Source organism: Ips typographus, linkage group LG5 (genome assembly GCF_016097725.1).
Source record: "Ips typographus isolate SLU linkage group LG5, UJ_Ityp_2.0, whole genome shotgun sequence".
NCBI lineage: Eukaryota > Metazoa > Arthropoda > Insecta > Coleoptera > Curculionidae > Ips > Ips typographus.
In genome coordinates, this window is record NC_138426.1 from 11646982 (window position 1) to 11668446 (window position 21465).

At 33.6% G+C, this 21465-nt stretch overlaps 2 protein-coding genes across 7 annotated transcripts in view; one reads left to right on the top strand and one right to left on the bottom strand.

Moving 5' to 3' along the window:
* The window catches only part of Neto (Neuropilin and tolloid-like), a 169990-nt gene that overhangs the window by 567 nt on the left and 147958 nt on the right, over positions 1-21465 (top strand). The window lies entirely within an intron of this gene.
* Positions 14775-15617, bottom strand: LOC145729551 (uncharacterized). Its single transcript, XM_081980354.1, has 2 exons — positions 15457-15617; positions 14775-15247 (listed from the first exon to the last, which is right to left on the bottom strand). The coding sequence occupies exons 1-2, from the start codon at positions 15544-15546 to the stop codon at positions 14837-14839; spliced, it is 501 nt and encodes a 166-aa protein (XP_081836480.1). The 5' UTR covers positions 15547-15617; the 3' UTR covers positions 14775-14836.

Genomic DNA, 21465 nt, shown 5'->3' on the forward strand with positions numbered 1-21465 from the left:
AATAATGATTTTTACATTGACCTATACATTGGACGTCTAGATTTCCAGACTTAACGCTATGTCTACATCTAGAATGAATCCATTTGCTTATTGAAACGTTCTTTATAGTAACGTAAGCAACTCGTACATCTGTGCGATAAATCACTCTCTTGGAACTGCTAACAAATAGGATTTTCATCGTAGAAACATTCACTCAATCTCGCCTTCGATAATTTAATCGAACCATTTCCAAAGTGTAGCAAAACCGGGTCTTTTCCAGCCCGCACCGCTTTTCATGGCTTTAATTTTAATGACTGGAGCTGAAGCGGCAACGGAATTACTGAAATCGAATTAAAGATGTATTTTTCAAATCAGGGTTTCTTCGAATTCAGTCCTAGATCGAGTTTTCTAGCCTTACAATTGTACAGGGTGTCCCAATGAGGCTGTTTTTTCTTTGAAACTATAAATTGTAGCGCTTTGGGAAAAAAACACGAGAAAATGCTGGAAATTATTTCAGCTTTCTAAATCAGTAAAAACTTTTTTCAGAAACACACACTGAGAATTTAAATCGAATGGTATAGTAAAAATACGATGTACATACACGTACATTTTGCTATAGTCTGTTCAGTGACTGCTGAATGTTACGTCACAATCACCAGAACGTATGTCGTTGATTAAATGTCAAAATTCAATGTCAAAATGATTAGGTTATAACTTAAGGTAGGGGTATACAATAAATTATATGAACACCCAATCAATATTTATTTATTTAAAAAAAAATATTTGTGTACCCAAAAAATCAACAATTCCTAGAAGGTGTAGAACATGCAGAAGCTTCTGGCAATTTTTAGAAGGTTGTCAGTAGCATTTAGAAGCCACTGAACCTTTCTTAATATATTTAGACGCTTTTGATAACTTAAAACAGTTCAGGGAAAGTTTAGGACAGCTATAGCGAGCTCTGGAACTTATTATAACATTTTCGGTAGCATTTAGAGGTCTTTGGAACTTTCAAAATGATCCTAGAGGCCTCTGGCATTTTAAAATAACTTTGGGAAGGCTTATGACACTTGTAGAGGCCTCCAGCACTTTTTAGAAGAGTCTCAATAGCATTTAGAGGTTTATGGAACTTTCAGTATGGTCCTGGAAGCCATCTGAACTACTTCTGGGAAAGTTTATGACAATTGTAGAAAGCTCTGGAACTTTTCAAAAAATTCTCACTAGCATTTAGAAGTCTTTAGCACATTCAAAACGGTCTTAGACGTCTCTGACAATTTAAACTAGTTCTGGGAAAGTTTCAGACAGTTGTAGAGGCCTTTGGCACTTTTTAGAAAGTTCTAAATAGCATTTAGAGGTCTACAGAATTTTCAAAATGGTCCTAAAGGCCTCTGACAATTAAAAACAACTCTGGGAAAGTTTATGCTACTTGTAGACCCCTCTGACACTTTTTAAGAGGGTTGTCAGTAGCACTTAGCGGTCTGTGGCAGATTCAGAATGGTCCTAGACGTCTCTGACCATTTAGAACAAGTCTGGGAAGATTTAAGACAGTTGTAGAGGCCTCTGGAACTTTTTAGAAAGTTCCCAATAGCATTTAGAGGTTTATGGAACTTTCAAACTGGTCCTAGAGGCCTCTGACAATTAAAAACAGTTTTGGGAATGTTTAAGACAGTTGTAAGGATTCTGGCACTTTCTAGAAAGTTGTCAACACCATTTTTCAGGCCTATGGAACTTTCAAAATGGTTCTAGAGGTTTCTGACATTTTAAAACAACTCTGGGAAAGTTTATGCTACTTGTAGAGGCCTCTGGCACTTTTTGGAGGGTTGACAGTAGTACTTAGGGGTCTCTGGTGGATTCAAAATGGTCCCTGGCAGATTCAAAATGGTCCTAGACGTCTCTGACCATTTAGAACAAGTCTGGGAAGATTTAAGACAGTTGTAGAGGCCTCTGGAACTTTTTAGAAAGTTCCCAATAGCATTTACAGGCCTATGGAACTTTCAAAATGGTTCTAGAAGCCTCTGACATTTTAAAACAACTCTGGGAAAGTTTAAGTTACTTGTAGAGGCCTCTGGCACTTTTAAGAGGGTTGTCAGTAGCACTTAGGGGTCTCTGGCAGATTCAAAATGGTCCTTGGCAGATTCAAAATGGTCCTAGACGTCTCTGACCATTTAGAACAAGTCTGGGAAGATTTAAGACAGTTGTAGAGGCCTCTGGCACTTTTTAGAAAGTTCTCAATAGCATTTAGAGGTCTATGCAACTTTCAAAATGGTTCTAGAGATGCTTCTGACCTTTTAAAACTACTCTGGGAAAGTTTAAGTTACTTGTAGAGGCCTCTGGCACTTTTTAGAGGATTGTCAGTAACACTTAAGCGTCTCTGGCAGATTCAAAATGGTTCTAGACGTCTCTGACCATTTAAAATAAGTCTGGGAAGATTTAAAACAGTTGTAGAGGCCTCTGGCACTTAAAAACTTCTCAAAATCATTTAAAGGTCTATGAAACTTTAAAAATGGTTTTAAAGGCCTTTGCAATTTTAAAACAACTTTGGTTACTCTGGGAAGGTTTAAGACACTTGAAAAATTTAATTTAGTAATTTTGAAAAGTTAAATTTCATTTAAGTTTGCGGGTATTTTTCATTTTAGTGATATAGTAGCGCCCTCCAGCGGTGGATTTATAGAAACCTGAAAATAATTTATAGTGTACGGTTTATTGGGACACCCTGTAAAAACCTGGATATGGACCTGGGCTTATGCAATTTAATTAAAGTCGGTGGCAAAATGGCATGCGGTGCATCATTCAAATGCCTGAATTGTTAAACAGGAACACCAGGCCAAACCGAATATATAATCACGGAATAGTTGGAATTGTACAATTTTAGTTATTTATTAAATGAGTTTATTATTTACCTGAGTATTAAATTCCTGCCACAAAACTAAAAGAGGTAATAGTATTAACGTGAAATTTGTTGCGGTAACCTGGGGGTATTGTGTAGGGATAATACAATTAAAAAGCACTGGCACAAAATAGTAAAAAAATTCCATGTCAATTATTCATTTTTATCGTGGGGGCAAAAATGTATTCACGTGACCGTAATGTCGATTTCGGGTAAAATTTTGTTGGCAGTTTTCGATTTAAAAAAAATGTGTTCTAACTCTATAACTCTTGTTAATGTTTTAAACGGAACTGTTGTTTTCGGGTTATCAATTGTTGTTCAACAAGTCAGAAAAATATTTGTTTTTCCAATAATAATTGGAAGCATATTTTCTATTAAATATTAAAAAACGGTTATATCGGGTGTCTAAAAAGTCTGCAAAAATACAAATCCTATGTAGTATGTAGGTAAAATGTTGTTGCAATTTTATACAAAAAAGTATCAATTTTATTTTAAGGAGTGTGCCTTAAATTTATGAAAATTTCTGTAAGCGTTACAAAACCATACTTTTTAATACTTATTATTAGTCTGCGACGCCATTTTGTCTGTCATTTCTTGAAACTACGTGAAATTTCCTTTAAAATGAGGTGCAAGTCAATATTTTGGCAGAAAATTCAAAATGGCGGCCTGTGACGGCATTTTGTCTGTCATTTCTTGAAACTACGTGAAATTTTCTTTAAAATGAGGTGCAAGTCAATATTTTGACAGGAAAATCAAAATGGAGGCCTTGAACGCCATTTTGTCTCTCATTTCTTGAAACTAGGTGAAATTTTCTTCAGAATGAGGTGCAAGTCAATATTTTAACATAAAATTCAAAATGGCGGTCTGTGACGCCATTTTGTCTGTCATTTCTTGAAACTACGTGAAATTTCCTTCAGAATGAGGTGCAAGTCAATATTTTGACAGAAAATTAAAAATGGCGGCCTGGAACCGTCAAAAAATAGAACTTTTTTATTTGTCAAGTTACAGTTGACGTCTCGGTGTCATTTTATGTTAAAATTTCCCGGAAAAGCCCGTGATGCAGTCGGTTTTTTGATATCTCAAAAACTAACAGAGTTAGACCTAAAATTTAACATTTTAAGCATTTCTTTGCTAGGAACTCGGCCGGATTAAGAGATACATGAAATCTGACTAAAAAATATTTACAATATAATATGTGATATTATGGTAAGGGAAATTTGACGCCCTCTAACGGCCAAACGGTGTTATCAATCAACTCATGTGGGGATATTTTTAGAAAGCTTGAAATCTGCTCTATCTTTTATTTTCTATGACATTTTGACGTAACTTGTCAAGTAAGGGAGTAATTTATGGTCAAAGCAACAAGTGCCAAAAAATATGCTATTTTTACAAAAAGTGCAATTTTGGCAATTTTTTTATTTTGTTCCAGGACGGTTCCAATGCACAACAAAGGACATATTTATACCAAAAGACCTTAAAATAGGTGAAATAAGTAGAAAAAAAGCACTTTCGTGTAATTTTTCAAAAAAAACTTAAAGAATGGGGGGGGGGGTTATTAGGCAAGGACGGTAAACAGTAAAGTTACAGATTTATAAGTTATAGATTTTTAATGTGGTATTATACTATTATTAGGAATACTCTGTATTAGTGGCGTAATTGTACTATACTATACTTAAATCCAAAATTACTGCCAATTTATCATTTATGTACTTGTTAACAACAATTCGAGTTACCCTAATTTTGTTCGATTTATGGTATATGAAAATTTGCCTTAAATCATGTAAAAAAGATATTTTATAGCATCCGGCCAATTTGAGCATTAGCATAACAAAATGAAATAAATTCGCCCCGAAGTAAATTGCTGTCGCCTAAAAGACGAAATGCAAATAATGGCGCTGGAGAATGCACGTGCAGCTTACTTTTTATTCAGAAGTTTGCAGAAAAATTGCGGATTTGAATAAAACATGGCACCAGTTTAGAGGTATTAGTCGCATGCAGGTTTCGGTAGACTTAAGGCGACGAGCAATGAAAGAAAAATAAATAAAAATTGTTTGTGCAAAGTTTTGAACAAATTGGAGCTGCAAGAGCTCAAAAAGCGTTCAAGAAGTAGAGCGTAAAGTTTCGCAGGATCCATTAATTGGATTATTCATTTTGTGACAATGATACTCGAGTCAGTTAAGACAAAAGAGCATTTCCTTTATTAGCTTCCAGAGTCATTAAATGAGACAAACTCGGAAATAAACAATTATAAATATTAATCAATTACAACATTACGACATAGAATAAAGGGTCATATTTTATTTCAATATACATTATAGACTGATAGAATCTTCAAGGAGATTTAGAAGATGTCCCATTGCCACGTTTATTGCCCATTTAACGAATTGAAAAGCAGTATAAATCTAAAAAATGGTTGCATTAGTGAGACAAATTGATAAAGAAACTGCTGCATATTACACTTAAAGATGATTGATTCATTTTATCAGAACCGTATTTAAGTTAAGCTGTACCAAGAACGGTAAAAAGTAAAGGATTGCGACGCCATTTTGTCTGTCATTTCTTGAAACTACGTGAAATTTCCTTTAAAATGAGGTACAAGTCAATATTTCGACAGAAAATTTAAAATGGCGGCCTGGAACGCCATTTTGTCTGTCATTTCTTGAAACTACGTGAAATTTCCTTTAAAATGAGGTACAAGTCAATATTTTGACAGAAAATTTAAAATGGCGGCTTGGAACGCTATTTTGTCTGTCATTTCTTGAAACTACGTGAAATTTCCTTTAAAATGAGGTGTAAGTCAATATTTTGACAGGAAATTCAAAATGGCGGCTTGCGACTTGACGTAACGACATTTTGACGTACCTTGTCAAGTAAGGGAGTAATTTAGGGTCAAAGCAACGAGTGTCACAAATATGTGATTTTATGGTGAAAGAATTTTAACGACCTCTAGCGTCCAAACGGAGTCATCAATCAACTCATGACAAGAGGTGCGGAAGAATGTGTTGAAATGACAGAATACGCTGGCTAATTGCCCAAAATTGCAACAGAATAGTAGAAGAAGGTGTAAAAGAGATTGTGATTGCTAATTGTTTACAACTGTTGGACAAGAAATGCGGAAGAATGTGTTAAAATGACAGAATACTACAGAAGAATACGCTGACTAATTGTCCAAAATTAGTAGTAGTAGTAAATCAGTAGAAGGTGAGAAATTATTCCGATGGCAAGTTGTTTAAAATTTTCTTACAAGAAGTGCAGAAGAATATGTTGAACTGATTGTGCTGGCTAACTGTCTAAAGTTTTCAAGCGAAGAGTGGAATAATGTGTAGAAATGACTGTGCTAGTTAATAAGTTAATTACCCAAAATGTTCAAAAGAAGAGCGGAAGAATGTGTTGAAATGATTGAGCTGGCTAATTGCCTAACATTTTATAACGAGAAATGGGGAAGAATGTATTGAAATTATTAAGCTGGCTATTTGTTCAAAATTGCAGTAGAACAGTAGAAGAAAGTGTTGAAATGATTGTGATGGCTAGTTGTTTACAACTTTCGAACAAGAAGTGCGGAAGAATGTGTTGAAATGACAGACAACTACAATTTAAGCCAGCTTTTCTAATAATTTTTTAGTTACTTTCAACAGTGATTAGCTATTTGAGAGACACTCAAAAGTGTTAATTTGGAAAGGTATCAAAATGCTCTAAACATCTTATTTGGATAAGTACGGGATAAACAAGCTTACTAAATTGAAATAACTTGACTTGCAGCTGGTAAATTACTGCAATTTAGTAGAATACTGGTCAGGGTTACTACAGATTGAGCTTTCAGCGCGTTTAAAATTACTGTATTAGATTTTCGTCTAGTTCGTGAAAGTTTCACCATGTTTTAGATAGTTCCAACTTTTAGGTTGGTTAAACTTTAACAGAGTTATCTGATTTAACTGGATGGACTAGAGCAGTATAGAAAGTTAGGTCAGCCAGTTTACTTGTTACATGAAAATCTAAAAACACTATTTGGATTTTGTGTTTCAAGCACTTTTGTGAAAACTAAACGAAAATCTTAAGTATTTTGTTTCCATGTAAATCTTCCGCGATTTCAGTTACCCGCAAAGTAATTAGCGAAAACGACACACACCTTCCGAAAACAAACAACAAGAGAGAAATTAGATAGGAAATGACCCAGTGTCAACTTAGCAGAGCTTTTGGAAGATTATCATTACCTGGAGGGGGCATAAATGCAATTTTCACTTGTGTAATCTTGCACGGGCACTTACAGTTAGTTTACGTTACCGTTCCAAGTTTGCTCTAAACTCTTGGAGCTTGTTTGCTCTATGTATGACTTTGAAGCGGATGCTAAGAACGATATTTGTTTTATCTCTAAGTGAGTCAAATTAGTATTGCGTTTAGAGAATTAAAAAAAGTCATTAAAATTCTATACGTGGAGCAGTCTTTATACTGAAATATGTAAACTATCTAAAATTTGAGGCACTATTTTTCAAAATAAAAATGGGATTTAAGTTTATGACAACTTTAAACTTACAATCTCAAAATTTCCACCTTTATTTTTTACTTTGTACAGCTTACCTTTTCGATTAAAGTTTTAAAATTGCAGTTGTTTTCATGGTCTGATCATTTTGACCACCTTCAACTGACATTCTTCTAAATTCTAAAGAAAATTTAGCTTAAACTTTCAGTTTCGGTTGAAAAAAATGTGTCTCCTGATTACTTTAACATGTTTTAACTAATCCTATACTGCAACTTCCCTATTACCAATCACTTTACGTTTAGCTGCAATTTTGAAATTTAAATTGTATTTCAAGAGTTTCCTTACAGTTTTGAACATTTTTAACTGACATTCTTAAAACTTAAACCGACTTGAACTTTAGCTTGCAGATTGAGCAATCACTGTTTACCATTAGTTATTCATAATCATACTGTGTACGACACACATTTTCTTTATAGCATAGAAAAATGCGAGACTTGTCGGCTTATATGCAACTAGCGACTATATAAATTAGGCGCCAGTTTCATTATCTTGCTTTGATACCCTGAGGCTCAATTTGCATGGATTAGCGTCATTGTTTACCATATTGTTGGTCTCAAGGGAGCCCTCAGGGTCGATTACAGCGCCCGATCCGATCATGTAAATCACTCCTGAGTACTTTGCTCTACCCTACTTTTGTTTCGAGGGGGGCGCAAACTCATCCACATATCAATTTATCTTTTCCCGGGATAAAGCTCCTAATCTTAAACTTACATGAAGTTGTGTCCCTGGCCTTAAATTAAAATAAGCCATCTGTTTCCAAACCACGCTGAAAGCTTCAAAACAACGAAAAATTTGCTGACGACGGCACTTAAAACTGGCAAACATGCCAAAGCTTAAGGTAAGCATGCGGCTGAAATAAATGGGTTATGCTTAACTCGGTTGCAAAGAATGTTACGTGACCGACGAATAAAGGTTTTTGACCTGGATGGGATTTTGGATCCTCTAGCTCAGCTATTTTCCAGTCGTGGAACGTTGGGGTTTTAACTAAAATATGTAAACCACTTCTGCCTCTAATTATATTTAACGAGAATTATTAAATAATGTTCATGTCAGTAAAAATGGCAAATATTTTTTTAGGACAACGAAAAATTTACGTTTTTCCGTTAATTCTGTAAGTGGAAACGTTGCTAAAGCAATCTTTTAGCTGTACCGGGATAAAAACATTCAAAACGTTTTCTAAGCATTGTAACCAATTTAGGATAGATAACATCGTGCCAACTTCCAATAGAGACTTGAAGTGTTTCAGCAAAATACTGTTCCATAATGTTTTTTTTTTGTGTTTTGGGACCTCCAATGTGTTCGAATGGCACTTGGTAAAAATGTGTTTTTCTTTTTCATTAGTAACAGGAACTTGACTAAACAAACGAAAAATGGATGATAGACGAAACCAAAATTACATGACTTGGTGTGACTATTTTACAAGAAACTTACTTTGTCTGACAGAGTTGTAAATTAAAAGTCGATTAATCTGGAAAGTAGACTTAAATATAGAAAAAAGTCGAAATGTTTCTGATTCAACAAATGAAAGTACAAAATATATTTTGTACAGGGTGTTACAAATTCGATGCATTAGCATTGCTATCTCGGAAACTATACTTTATAAAGTTTTAGTTAAATGGAAGCAAAAAAAATTTGGTAAACAAATTTTCATTACATTTTACTATTGATTTATTATTGATTATTTGGGAAAATCAATTGCACCTTCTGGAGGCACTTTTCTATGCTCTTCAAGAAAATACTATTTTCCACCCATACATCATCAAATTTAATCAATTAATAATAATATAATAAATAATAATTCCTTCAAATAATTTTTTTGATACACAGGGGGTTTAAATATTACAATTTTTCGAGGTTCCCAAAAGGTTTAAGTACAGTAAAAACAACAAATATCATTATGCTTCAAATCTTAATGGGTTTTGCCATAAAAAAAAAAAAAAAAAAAATCCATAAATTTTGAGAATGTAAGTTTAAAGTTGTCAGAAACTTAAATCCCATTTTTATTTTGAAAAATAGTGCCTCAAATTTTAGAATATATAAATAACCTTGATGTTTGTTTGTAAATTTGCCTAAGTTTGTTATATTTGTTACAGTTGTATACTTGAATGTGTCGAAACGCCATATGCTAAATAAATAAATAATAAGAACTAAAAATAGTTTGACGCAAAAATAGACCAAAATTACATCTTCTTTATTACTAAACAAATGAAGAAACTATAGTCCATCCCAGGGCTAGTGGCGGTGACGTAATGATTGTCGTTCCTTAGCTATTACATGTGAACTGAACGAGATCAAAATTTGACGTCATTGACGTACGTTATTTACGAATTTTTAATTTCGGGGCTGGCACAGAGACCTTTACTGACATAGTTCTCTTCTTGTGCAGTAGTTCATTTTGTTGGTTGCAGAATGCGGTATAATAACAGATTGTCCTACGTAATAACATCAAATTGGTAGTTTTCTTGAAGTATCTAATAACGTTTCCCAACTGAACCTTAAAATCTGATTTTCTGAAATAGATCTTCGACCGATTAACAAACAGCTCCAAACTGGACGAAAACCAAAATTTAATTAGCACTGGCCCTCGATTTTGCAGTGTTGGCTCCGTTAACAGACGTGCACTTGCACTGTATGAAATAAAACTGGAAATAAACGACCGACACGGTTTTCCTACGTCCTCGGTATCTAAATACAGCAGATATTTACTCCAAGACCTTGAAGCAAAGTATTTAGTTCAAACAAGTCAGATTAAAGAGATGCTGCGGAAAGTATTATAAATAAAAATTTCTGAATGATTAAGGTTTGAATCTTTGTTATCCATGGTGGCTAGTATTAACAAAAATGTGTAATCTGGGTAATCCAAATTTGACCTTCACCATTGGAATCTACGAGATACAAGAAAGTTTAAATTGGGGCAAATTCAAAGCTCAACCAAATTTCGATTTTCCAAATACTTCCCAGGATATCCGAAAAAAACTTATAGATTAAGAAATTTACTATATGCCCACACACACATACATGACCGGCGAATACTGGGTATTTCCTAAGTGGAAAGAGTAACCAATATGCATAAGGAGAGAGTCTATAATGTCATGAGGGTAGAGGTATCCAATATTACAAAGCATTATACAGAGAAAAGTTCAAGGAAAGAGATCCATAGGAAAGAAACGAAACTCATGGCTGAAGAACCTTAAGGAATGGTTTGGATGGAGTAACAACGAATTATTTAAAGCCGCTGTCTAAAAGTAAAGATTGTCTTCATCATTGCCAATCTTCGAAACGGAGACCTAAAGAAGAAGAATGGTTGCTTCTTTGGAAGAATTTTTTGTACAAAACTGTCATTCTGTTTAGAACGTAACGTGTACTAGTAATTGCACGTAAATTTTCTTGTTGAACAAATTCTTACAACCAAATTGTAACCAATTGTGTTTGATTTCCACTCTACGCCTAGTAATGTTATAGTCAAGATAATAAGATTTGCTTTCCACATTATGCATAATTCAGTTCGCTTATTAAAGACCTGGATAATTCAATGCTCGACTCTATTATCTTAATAAGGAGTGCGGAGAAGATAATGAAGTCTATCTCTAAGGGCAGCGACACCCTTGCCAAATTAATCTAGCATGTCTAATTAGATCTGCGATTGGGGAGTTAAGTTATTATTATTATAAACTTGCTCAAAAATGTTATTATGTTGTCACAAGTAATAAATGTAGAAAAAAAATTGCATTAATTTTTGACAATGTTTTACGTGAAAATTTGTTTTCACAAGTCATTTTGACTGATAGAACGTCAATTTTGTCGCGTTATAATGTCAGAAATACAGGGTGATTCCAAAGTTGGGGCTTTCCTTTCACTTACGAATAGGGCTTCAAAAAATAAGTTTTTTTTTCCTTTGACGGTTTTTCGAAATATGAACATTAACGAAGATACAGGGTGTCAAAGTTTTACTGAAAAAAAAAACAAAATAAAAAATAACTTAAATTTAATTTTAACTAACTACAGGTTATTCCTTATCAACAGACATAAACAAAAACAAAAGATTTCAGCCGCATTTGAACTAATTTTTAATAATTTGACATTTTAAATTAAAACAGCATTTAATTTTAGGCACGCATTACGACGGTTTTTATTTTTTTACTGGGAAATGGTGCGTCGTAGCAAAAAATAATAAAAGGGGTTTTATTTTTAGAATTCAACAACTAATTCAATAATAAATTTTATTTTGAAAAAAACCAGTAGGGTAATATATTTTTTTTAAATAAAATTTTAAAAAAATTGTACGCACGCCACTGGTAAACGCAAGAAAATTGTGGTTTCTTGGAAAATTTCCTTTCCACGTAGCTATTGACACCTACAAAATTTTGTTTAATTACTTCAAGTAGTTTGGCCACAATCATTAAATTATTATTTTTTCAGTAAAACTTTGACACCCTGTATCTTCGTTATTGTTCATATTTCGAAAAAGCGTCAAAGGAAAAAAAAACTTATTTTTTGAAGCCCTATTCGCAGATGAAAGAAAAGCACCAACTTTGGAATCACCCTGTTGTATTATGCCGAAGTTGGATTATTTTGCATTCGTTTTGTTCCTTAAACTTGATTTGAATCTAGAAATTTGACACCTAGAAGTGTTAACGGTTAAAATACAACCTTGCTTTTGAATTTAAATTCAGGCATCAACTATGTCGTCAAGTGACTTTTATATACGGAAAACCAAACTAAATTACGATGACGTCAAAAATTTTAAATCATAACCAAGCTAATTTTCAAAACTATATTTGACATGGAAATCAAGTTTATTTGACGTTTCGTGGGGTTGGTAGTCTTGTGCTTGATGCTGTCAATCTTTGTTTATATTATACACACTTTAATAACGAAACTCTAAAAACGTTTTATGGCAAAAAACAAACCAGATATTTGGAAAATAATTCCAAAATTTTTGAAAAGTATTTTGTTCTAACATTGTCGGAAAATTTATATTGTTCTAATCATCTTCTGACTTATGCATATGAATTTGTCGGAAAATTCGTGAAAAATCCAGTAACCCAATGGTGGAAATTTTCCATTTTTTGACAACTCGACAATTTCGACACTAGATCAGCAAAATTTTACATAGAAACTCAATGATACGAAGAGAAACCTACTGGAAAACAATGATTCCGACAAATATGGGAACAACTTTCTAAATGACATGTGTCAGTCTGCCGAAGCGGATCTGACATAATTTGAAAGTGTCACGTGACCAATTGTCAGATAATGTCACAGCCACCTGTCATCACTGATTTCTTACGTAAAATTTTGCTTGTTTTTACGAATCTGTTTAGAAGTAATGACTCTCATTACTTTGATCAAAATAAAACTGATCTTGGTTTAAATAAAATCTAAACATTTGCAAAGGAAGTCAAACTTTTACTGGGATGAAATTTCAAAAAAAAACGACACTTTTATCGACAAACAATGTTTCTCGGATCGACCCTTAAATACGAACGAAGCCACTAAGTTAAGCTCAACTCTAGCCGACTTGTGTCGTTTTACGGGCGAACGGTTCAAAGGAAATCGCTGAAGTGGCGTGTGGGTCCCAATAAAACCAACTTACCCCAGGCTTATTGGAAAAAATAAGGTAACGGGAAACCTGTTGTTTTTCTCCACTCTGGAAAACATTTTTTGACGTGCAACTGACTGGCAGATGAATTTTCTAGTTGGTTGCATATCGTCTTTTATTCCATCGAGCCTATTGTTAGTTTGATATTTTGGAACAAAGGACTCTTATTGAAATGCGGTGGAGACGTTAAGATTTTTACTTTAGCCAGAAATCCAGCTCGAATAAGTCCGGTCCGGAAATCGCGAACCGTTAATATTCGAGGGATTTTAGCTATTTTATTGCTCGGAGAGGGAGATAAAGACCTTTGGGTGAATTATGAACAGTTAGCATGCGCCACGCTATCGCCTAACCAAGTGAGAATTTGCTTTTAGACAATGGACCGTAATTTCAGCAAAATTGTCACTGGAAGCTTAATGTTTCCTTTTAAGTGCCTGGGACGATCAAGTCGTTTATAGATAAACAACTGGTACAAAATGAGCATTCAGTTTGTATTCAAAAATTTTGAACAAATAATAATTATTTAAGAGGAGAATGTTCTTTATAATTTTAGAGTCTAATAGTCACCAGACTTCAGTTTGATCGTGGCTTAATTTGCGTTAAAAAACAACTGAACCTATAGATCTAAAAAAGGCGTTTGACCGGATACGCTTTGAAGATATAGTGCATTTTCTGTATGGCAGAGTAATACTATTGAAGATATTTACCAAATACAAGCAAATACAGACAACGAACTCACAGAACCAATAATCGCAGAGAACGACAAGGAGACTCACTGAGTCTATTACTATTCAGTAACATTATGGACAAAATAATGCGACAAGTACACAGGAAAAGAGGATATCGGATTGGACGTCGAAAGATGAAAGCCCTATGCTACGCAGATGATGCAGTTTTGATAGCAGAAAATGAAGATGATCTGCAGAGGCTATGTATTTAACACAGTTGCTAAGACGAAATGCATGACCACATTTAGAATATCTCTGAGATGTAAATTGGTGGTTGACAAGACATCAAGAGACAAGCTATCAAAAAAGTCAATGACACAATATTTTGTAACATTAACCTGAAAACAGGAGTTAAAGTCCGTATTTAGAGAACTGCCATGAGATCTACACTGACGCATGTGGCAGAAACAACACCAAAACAAGCCAAATTATGGAAACAACAGAAATAAAGATAATTTGAAGAATAGCTGGAAAAGCACTACGGGACAAGGAAAGAAACGCGGAAAAGCTTTCCAATGAATTATTTAGAGTAGCAGTAAACAAGATCATCATCATCATTCGGAACGAATAGACACTTGAAGAAGAAGAAGAAGTAGTGTAAGTAGTAATGTAGTAGAAAATGGTGAGGTTTTGTTTTTTGTTTATCAATCCCAATCCTCTGACCGGTTTCGCCGTATTATGGCTCATCAGAGAGGCTATAGGGCTTGATAACCAAAGAACAAAACCTTCATTCCAGTATAGTCAACTGGATGCCAGAAATGATAGTTGTTGTGCAACATCTGGTGACATCTGTACTCAACTCTATGAGTTAGAAAGTACAGATTCCAAGTTCAATTGAGACATTAAAAAGTTACTACAAATTTGAAAACTATGTTTTGTATGATAGTACTAAATACATTGGCATCAATGGGGCTGTTCCTAGATTTGGGAACGCCATCTGTACTTTTTAACTCATAGAGTTGAGTACAGATGTCACCAGATGTTGCACAACAACTAGTAATGTAGTGTTGAAAACCATTTGTATTTGATTAATAAAACTCCGTATAATTTGTGTCTTTTCTTAATTTCTTTACTAGAAATATTACAACATCATATAACACCGTGGTTAACTACCAATTAATACGACCACCAACATGCCAAGTTTCAGAATGCTTGTCAGGTCCTCTGAATACTTGCCCATAACCAGCATTAATATCGTGATTTTCCCCATGCTTTTGGACCTCGACCTGTGCTCTAGTATTACCCCTTTGGTCTCTGTTGACATCAGGACGAATCTCCCATCCTTTAGGGTTTTGCTGCTGAGGTTGTTGGGCACCGTCATACTTGTTAACGAACCGTTTCGTTCTTATGTAAATTGGGGGATTTATGGGGTTGTAGGTGGGGTGAATTAGTTTGGGGACGTTGCTTGGCTTGAAAGTTGGCAGCACTAGTTTGGGGAGGTGGTTGGATTGGTAGACCGGTTCTGCTGTGACGTAGAGAATCAAGCCCAAGAAGACGATGATTGGTAGTGATGGAGACATCTGGAAAAATTCATTAAAAAAGTGTTAATCAACTTTTTAAGTACATAATCACAACACTGCTGTTTAAACACTACTTTTAAGTAGATTTTTAGCAGTCGTAAGTAATTAAATCTATATTACCACAGTTTATAGTAAAAGTTCAATTTAGACACTAAAAAGTTACTACAAATTTTAAAACTCTGTATTGTATTATAGTACTAAATACATACCGTGATATTTTCTGCTTTATAACACTGCTGGTGTTCTTTGGGTACTGACTGAATTCTGATAGGTATTAAGCTACTTTTATATCTACACATACCGGCTGTGTTTGTGGTACTTTACGCTTCTTAAAGAGACGGGGATTTACCTCTCCGTTATCATTTTGCTGATACGTGACTGCAAATGAACTCTGCGTGGTTTGCAGTGTTTTGTCATCTTAATGAATAATAGCAAACATATATTCTGAAAGTTTATGTTATACTACGTTTTAAAACACTGATTATCATTGGTTTTTATGTGCTTTTTCTGACATTATAGTTAATAGTGTTTTCCAAATTACTAAACAAGACGTTTCAAAATTATTGTGTTATAATATCTACAGGGTGATAATGTACGAAATTATGATAAAATTGATGAGATAATTCAATAAAAACTGATTTTACCTTAGTTGGATTTGAGTATATCAAAAGTTGTATGAACATTACTTTAACATATCATGACAGGAATTTGACAGTACCTGTCATACGCGATTATTCGGTCTGAACTACTTTCCCTTAAAATAATTTTTTTCAAATCCTTCTCACTTTCATTCCTTTTTTTATTTTTAGATATAATAGAAATTTAATACGAGCACTTTGAGAGCAAATCAATGTAGTTTTATGTTTCCATCATCATTTTGAAAACTTTAGGTTTTTATTATTTATTTTATAACAAAAAGTGTAAATTTGTAAAGTTTTAGCCCAAGTAAAACTTGTTCTTGGCCTATTATACTAACCGCCGCCATATTAGATTTAAACCTGTCAATGTGGCCATTTTTACTAATTTTGGCATGGAGAACACGAATCTGGTGTCCGTTTTACTGTAACTGTCACCATTATGTGACTGACTGATTAGGTTTTTTTTTGGCAGTTTTCAAGACATGGCACCAAAACAAAATTACATTTTGACAAATGACACTTCACGTCACATTTATACCATTAACCTAAACTAATAAAGGCAGTGGAAGACAATTTTTAAATTTCAAACATTTTTAAAAAAAAATTATGAGATTACCCCTATTAAAATTGTAAAAATTGCAAATATGTATATTTCATTAAAATGAAATTGGCAAATTTATGCAAATTAGTAAAACAAAGTCAGTTTAGTAATTTTCCTTGACAAAAAGAAAGTCTCATGTTAATTTTTTGCCCTAAAATTCAGTGCAGTACAATTACAAAACTAAACTGCAGTACATAATTATTAAAATGACACAAAATTCATAAATACGACACTTATGAATATTTCACATTGGAGTGAGGAAGACAGTAAGAAAAAAGTAAGTAAGTAAGTTAAGAGTAATCTTAAACTTTACGGTTAGAGATTTTCCAGATTTTTCCATACTAAGATTGAAATATTACAAGTCAAATGACGATTTAATGAAATGGCGAGTGCATTCAATTAAACTAAATATAAATTGTATCTATAATATAATCAGTTTTATATTAATAGACTATTGTGTGAAATTTTCTAGAAGGGGCTAGTTTACAGGAAAACGTGGATGAATTTTTTTTAACAGTAATGCCAATTTAGTAAATTTTTTCTTCACATTTTAGTATTCAATTATTGTTATATTAAAAATTACTGAAATATATTTTTAAGATTACTATATTAATTAGGCACACTGCAGTAACAAGAACTGTAGAATTTTTTTAAAACTAATCAAGATTTATAATTTGAATGGAAAATGGACCAGTTAGATCTGTCCCAGTAGTTTCTCGGCTATCACATTTCAGGCGAGACAAAATTGGATAAACTGCCTTTCCTGAAAGGAAATTATCGTATCGACCAAAGCCCAGCTTTGGCCAAATGGACAAGCAGACGTTCATTTGTCTGGAAATGCCTTACAAAACCCCAAAGGGGACATTGGGGCGATCTTAGTTCAAATTCCGCCTTCACCGGCAGAATACGTTGATGTCAATGAATTTGACAATTTATTGATTTAATTACAGCAACTATTTATAGAAAAAAAAACTGAACTAAAAACACAAAAAACCACATTACTCGAATGAGAATCTTTGTGTCTTCATTGATACCAGAAACTATTATTATTGTTATTGTCACAATTTTTAGATTGTAAATTTTCCATATTGCTCTATCCCTAAGTGAAATTTATTTTTTGAACAAATTTTAAGAGAATTTGTATAGTCAGCAAAAATAATCCTTATTTATTATTATTTTGAAATTAAGGGTAATTAAGCACTAGTCTTAGAGGCTTCTAACCTAGAGTTTTTAGAATTTCTCTTCATATGGTACCCAAATTATAGGGCAAAATCAATATGGCACGTTAAAAACGCATTTAACCAAACTTTTAAACATTTTTTTAAAATGCGTTACAGGAGTGACTATTTTGAAATTAAGGGAATTGGTCACTGGCCTTAGAGGCTTCTAACCTAACTTTTTCAGTATTTCTCTTCTTAGGGTAACGAAACTAAACAGAAAAATCAGTAAGTACACTTATGCACGTTGAAAACGCATTTATCCAAATTTTAAACATTTTTCAAAAATTGCTTACAGTAGTAACTATTTTGAAAGTGAGGGCAATTGGCCAGTAGCCTTAAAGGCTTCAAACCTAATTTTTTTCAGAATTTTCCTTCTTAAGGTAACAGAGTTACAGGGCGAAATCAGTAAAGCTTCTTATGCACGTTGATAACGCGCATTTAACCAAACTAAGAGCAATTAGTCACTGGTCTTAGAGGATTATAACCTAAAATTTTCTTCTTAAAGTAACGGGATTAAAGGAAACAAACAATATGGCTACTTGTGCACGTATTAACCAAATTTGCAACAAGTAGATGTGTTTCTTGAAAGAACCACACTGTATGTAGTGTTTACAGCCCTTTGGAAACAAATTTGACCATTCTGATGTTAAGGAATACTTTTATACTTTTTTTACGTCACGTGACAGCTGTCATAACTGTCGAAACCCGTTTACCAGTAACCTGAAACTATAAAATTAGAAATAGTTGCTAATTTGAGGAATTACACTGAAAGTTGTAATTGAAAAGCTTGATATAGCCAAATTTGACAACTTTTACTTCACAATAATTTTATTCCATAGATAGTTTCTATCTTCTTCTTCTTCTGCTGCGTGTCCATTAATGGATGCATTAGTTATTGTATTGTCTTCAGTCCTGTCCACTGCCTAACGTTGCGGAGCGATGACAACTTTTTTCTGTCGATTCCCCTCTTTCCCTCAATTATGTTCACCTTTAGTGTCCATCCCTCCATGCCATAAAGCAACACTGTCCAGGCATAGCATTGGACAAATCTAATTCTCAAGCTAAGATCGAAATCAATACTGGTAAGCAGATTTCCAATCCGGCATCTGATTTCTGTGTCTGAATTTATTTACTCACTCTATTGGTTGATTCTCATATGTTAAGCTTGAGTTTTGAAATTCTTGTGGCTTTCGAGTAATTATCATGAATTTAGTCTTCTTGGTGTTGATATTGAGGCCCATATTCTTACTGCATTCCCCGACAGTCCCAAGCATATCCCGCAAATTCTCCATGTTATCTGCAATTAGAACTGTGTCGTCCGCATAACGAATATTGTTGACCCATACACCGTTCACCTTAACGCCCACGTTGCGTTCTTCTAGGGCTTCAGAATATAAATTGAAGAGAAGTGGTCTGTCTGATCCCTCTACAAATTGGTTTTGCTTCTGTGAGATCGTTACCAACTTTGATTTCAGCCATTTGGTTCCAGTATAGGCTTTGAACGCAGCGGATGCCTTTTTGGTCTATGTCCAATCTATTTAACATTTGGATCAGTTTATGTTGGACTCTGTCGAAAGCCTTTTCATAATCGATGAAACACAGCATTATGTCCTTTCTCTGATCGTTGCAGTTCTGAATCAGTACTTAAGTCGCAACTAATGCCTCGTCTGAATCTAAATTGTGTGGATCCGATGTTTCTTTCGCACTTTATTGATATTCTATATTAGCTCTTATAATTTCCTCTTTTGTGATGGAAGGTCCAGAAAGATCTGTGTCGTCTACATTTTCAACAGCAGGTCTTTCATCGGCAAATAGGTTGCTAATATAGTTTTCCCATATGATTTTACGCTGTTGATCATCCTGCGTTAATTTTTCCAGATCGTTTTCTACATTAGAGAATGGACTATTTCTATATACTCCTCTTTTATCTAGTGTCTATAGAAACCTTGAAATCAGCCGCTACTGTTGGTCAATTCAAGAATAAATTTATCCGGAGGCTAAAGTACAAACCCTTAATAATTTGTTAAAACTTTGTTAATAAAAATGTATTAGGTGCTGTGTGGAGAAATGAAATGGCTCGTGAAAATGTGACTGTCAGCGTTTTTGTAGATCTACAACGGGCGTTCGAAACGATTGATAGGGATATTCTGCTAAAAAAACTTCATAATTATGGTCTAAGGGGTAGTGTACTTATATGGTTTGAGAACTATCTACAGAGCAGATTCCATAAAACTAAAGTAAATAATCGCATATCAGAAAAAATAGTAAGCCATTGGGGGGTTCCTCAGGGCAGTGTACTTGGGCCTGTCTTGTTTATAATATATGTGAATGATTTGCACTTGTTATTAAAAAGGTCTTTTATAAGTCTATTTGCGGACGACACTCTTATTTGTATGTCGGGTAGGCCGAGCGAAAACATTGCGGACTTATTAAATAGTGAGCTTAGCATTTTATATGATTGGTTGTGCCAAAATAAATTAAAACTGAATGTTAACAAAACTAAATGTATGGTGCTGGGTTCAACAAGAAATTGTCAAAAATTTGCAGAAGAAGGGTGTAACTTGTACATTAATGGTTCCTTAATTAAATGTGTAACAGAAATTAAATATTTAGGAGTAGTCTTAGATCCACAGTTAAATTTTTCAAAACATATTGATTTTTTATCTAAAAAATTGGGCAAGAAAATTGGATTTTTTTACCGTGTCTCACAATACTTGTCAGTGTATGCAAAAAAGTTAGTGTATAATTCAATAATTTTTCCACATTTTAATTACTGTTTTTCGCTGCTGATTTCTTGTACCCAAGATAACATCAATAGGTTACAAATTTTACAAAATAAGGCTATGCGTATTGTTCTAGGTTGTAATAGGTACACCTCTACTTATGACATGTTACAGACATTGAAATGGTTGAATATTAGACAACTAATTGCTAAAGCAAATATTGTTACTATTTATAAGATAGAGCATAACTACTATCCTGGCTATTTAGGTGATTTTCTGGTACGTAGATGTAGCTCTGTACCATATAACATCCGATCGGGCTGTGATTTCAATATCTCTTTTGTTAAAAGTACTTTGCTACAGAAATCATTGTTATATGATGGATTGCGCCTATATAACTCTCTTCCTGATAAACTTAGAGAAATTAACAACTTAGGATTGTTCCAGAAGAGGATAAAACGCTTTTTGTTTGATGAACAGTTTTAGTATCATAACTTTGGTGTTTGAATGTTTGTATAGATGTTAAATAGTAAGTAACTTCATGTTTCAATGTTTATAAATGTTTTGTATTTACTAGCAAGAAATGCTAAATAAAGTACTACTTTACTTTACTTTACTTTACCAACACAAATTAATATGCTGTTATGAATTTTTATTTTTACAAATTAAAATTATGAAATAAATTTCTCGATAGTTTACCGTTTTTCGGAAATTCTTTGTATCATTTTCCATTCATCTCTATGCACATACATAAACTTAAAAATATTCCTATACTACTTTGAATTTATTAAAGTTTTAATTCTAATGTAATCTTAACTTTTGGGTATGAGGATGAGCAGAGAATTGCAAAGTAGCTTAAGGAAAAAACTAGAAAATGTATTCCTAACCCAAGAGAGTTGTTGCAGGGACTTTACATTCAAATCCTTACTGTTCTTTTTTTCTTTAAATTAGCATAGCAGCGGAGATTTTATCCGTTTCTTCACGCCTATATTTTCAGGAATTATGTTTGGAATTCTCAACGTGGGTTATTCTACTA